The 2,536-nt window shown below is 37.4% G+C and overlaps 1 protein-coding gene across 1 annotated transcript in view; it reads left to right on the forward strand.

The window, feature by feature from the left end:
• Positions 1–2,536, forward strand: part of LOC110452772 (cubilin-like) — a 168,506-nt gene that overhangs the window by 90,827 nt on the left and 75,143 nt on the right. Inside the window, exon 36 of the mRNA XM_021501449.1 lies at positions 1,396–1,603. Coding sequence (XP_021357124.1) covers positions 1,396–1,603 — 208 coding nt within the window. The remainder of the gene's footprint in view (positions 1–1,395; positions 1,604–2,536) is intronic.

Consider the following 2,536-nt stretch of genomic DNA (forward strand, 5'->3'; position numbering starts at 1 on the left):
CCTATGTACAGGTTTTCTGATTACACAGTTAACATAGATATGTATACAGAGGGATATAGTTATAGTCCTATGTAAAGGTTTTCTGATTACACAGTAGACATAGATATGTATACAGAGGGATATAGTTATAGGCCTATGTACAGGTTTTCTGATTACACAGTTAACAAAGATATGTAGACAGAGGGACATAGTTATAGGCCTATGTACAGGTTTTCTGATTACACAGTTAACAAAGATATGTATACAGTAGGACATAGTTATAGTCCTATGTACAGGTTTTCTGATTACACAGGTGAATTAGTTTACGTAGAAATGTATAAAGTGGGGCCTAGACATATTGTATCAGTACTGGTTCTTCTTTCGGTTCTTCTAATCCCCGCCACTTGTCTGGGCCATACATTTTAAACCTTTAAAGATATCTTGATGAAACTTGAAGTATACCTGCTTCACCCACAGAAGGTGTGCAGTGCACTGAAATTAGGTCTCGTGCCCCACTTTATACAGAGTTATGACCCTTTGTTTATTTTTAATACCTAAGTTTGTCCACGGCATAACTTCCATGTTATTTCACCTACGTTGACCAAACTTACAATATTCATGTATCTTGGAAAGGCGGAATATCTCGCACTAAATTCAGGTTTTATGCCCCCTTTTATACAGAGTTATGGCCCTTTGTTTATTTTTAATACCTAAGTTTGTCCACGGCATAACTTCCATGTTATTTCACCTATATTGACCAAACTTGCTATAGTTATATTTCTTGGGAAGTAGGTGTGTTGCATTCTAAATTCGGGTCTTGTGCCCCACTATTTATTACAAAGATGTATGGCCCTTCGATAATTTTTTATACCGAGGTTTGTCTTTTGGCTCATGAGGGGAGACATATGTATTTGTTCACAAAAACAAGTTTCTAGTTGTAGTTCTGGTTTATACAGGTTTTCTGATAACACAGGTTGAGTTTATATAGAAATATATACAGTGGAACCTTTTTATATTTCTCATTTATAAAGGTTTTCTGATTAAACAGGTTTTTTGATTATACAAGTATAATTAAGATAAAAATGTGCTACACATACTATAAAATAGGACCTAGTTAATTGTCCTGTTTATACAGGTTTACATATCGTACAGGGTCTTCTTTCATCATTTTTAATTCACTTTTCTTAATAAGAAAAAGTGGAATTTGGATGAGATCGTTCAAGAGATTACCAAAAACAAAATGTTAATAATCAAGAACAACTCTTAGTGATAATTTTTCCCAGTAAGAAAAATGTAAGATATCTTTTATAAATGATACATATATGTAGTATTTTATAGCAAAACATTTACCATAGACCATAAAATTATTCAAGTTTTCATAAAACCGTTTGTATTCTGCAATTGTTTGTCCCCTAGTTTCGTGACGGAGGTGCGGCTGACAGCCCTGAGATCGCAAGATACTGTGGGCTGACCATCCCTGATCCAGTCTTGACCACCACAAACCAGCTAAGAGTGGAGTTTCACACCGACTTCTCAGCCACAGGCCAGGGTTTTCTGTTTGATTGGCAGGCCACCAGTGAGGTGCCGCCCACCACACAGCCCCCAGGGGTCTCCACCACACCCAGTATGTCATTAGATCAGTCAGAGTCTATAAAAGTTAAACGTTTGGATAGGTCTTAAAAAAGTTTGAAAGGAAATAATCACCCAGGTATTAATGAAATAAAAATCTACTGCTATCACAATTGGTAAAAATGCACAGGATATATAACATTCTCTTACCCTGGACAGGTGTATCCGCACTTTTACCGGTGTGAGATTTCGTTATCTCACCCTAGGGTTGAAAGGGGGAATCCCCTATTCATAACATGGCATGACGTCACTTCAACAATACAATGACGTCACGTCAACAATCCTTCAACGTCACGTCAACCCTAAATTTAGCATGTAACGCTATCATTACATTGTGTATATGATACACATTGGGAGAACAGGGTAAGAGAAAAAGAATCATTCACCCCCATGTGGGTGAGATAGGGGAATCTCAACCCTTGGGGAAAGATTCTTAAATTGCCAAACACTCGGCAAGCCTCGTGTTTGACAACTTAAGAATCTTACCTGCTGAGATGAGTAAGATTTCCAAGCGCTTCATTTACGTGGTAGTTGGGATAAACAATCGCCTGTCTGCTACGTAAAAAACGGCAAGATTTGCAGATGTCAATTCGGGTGATTTGGATAAACTGTTGACAGATAAGGACTCTTAAAAGCATGCAACCAGTACCGTCAAACGTCAAAGCTTGAATAGTTCACTGTTAAATTTGTTGATGAAAATACAATTTACATGTATTTGTTACTTTGAAAACTTTGTTATTTAAGGACTTTCAGTAAAATAAAATAAATACTAGTGTGACAGTGCCTAGAGTCACCCCTCGGATATCGCTGTCATCCAAGACCAACTCTAATTAGTATTTATATAAGATATTACTTGTCAATGACACAAGGATCAATACACCCCACACACCCACACAACCCACAAACCCCACCCCACCCCATCCCACCC

Source organism: Mizuhopecten yessoensis, unplaced genomic scaffold (genome assembly GCF_002113885.1).
Source record: "Mizuhopecten yessoensis strain PY_sf001 unplaced genomic scaffold, ASM211388v2 scaffold6863, whole genome shotgun sequence".
In the NCBI taxonomy this organism is placed as follows: Eukaryota; Metazoa; Mollusca; class Bivalvia; order Pectinida; family Pectinidae; genus Mizuhopecten; species Mizuhopecten yessoensis.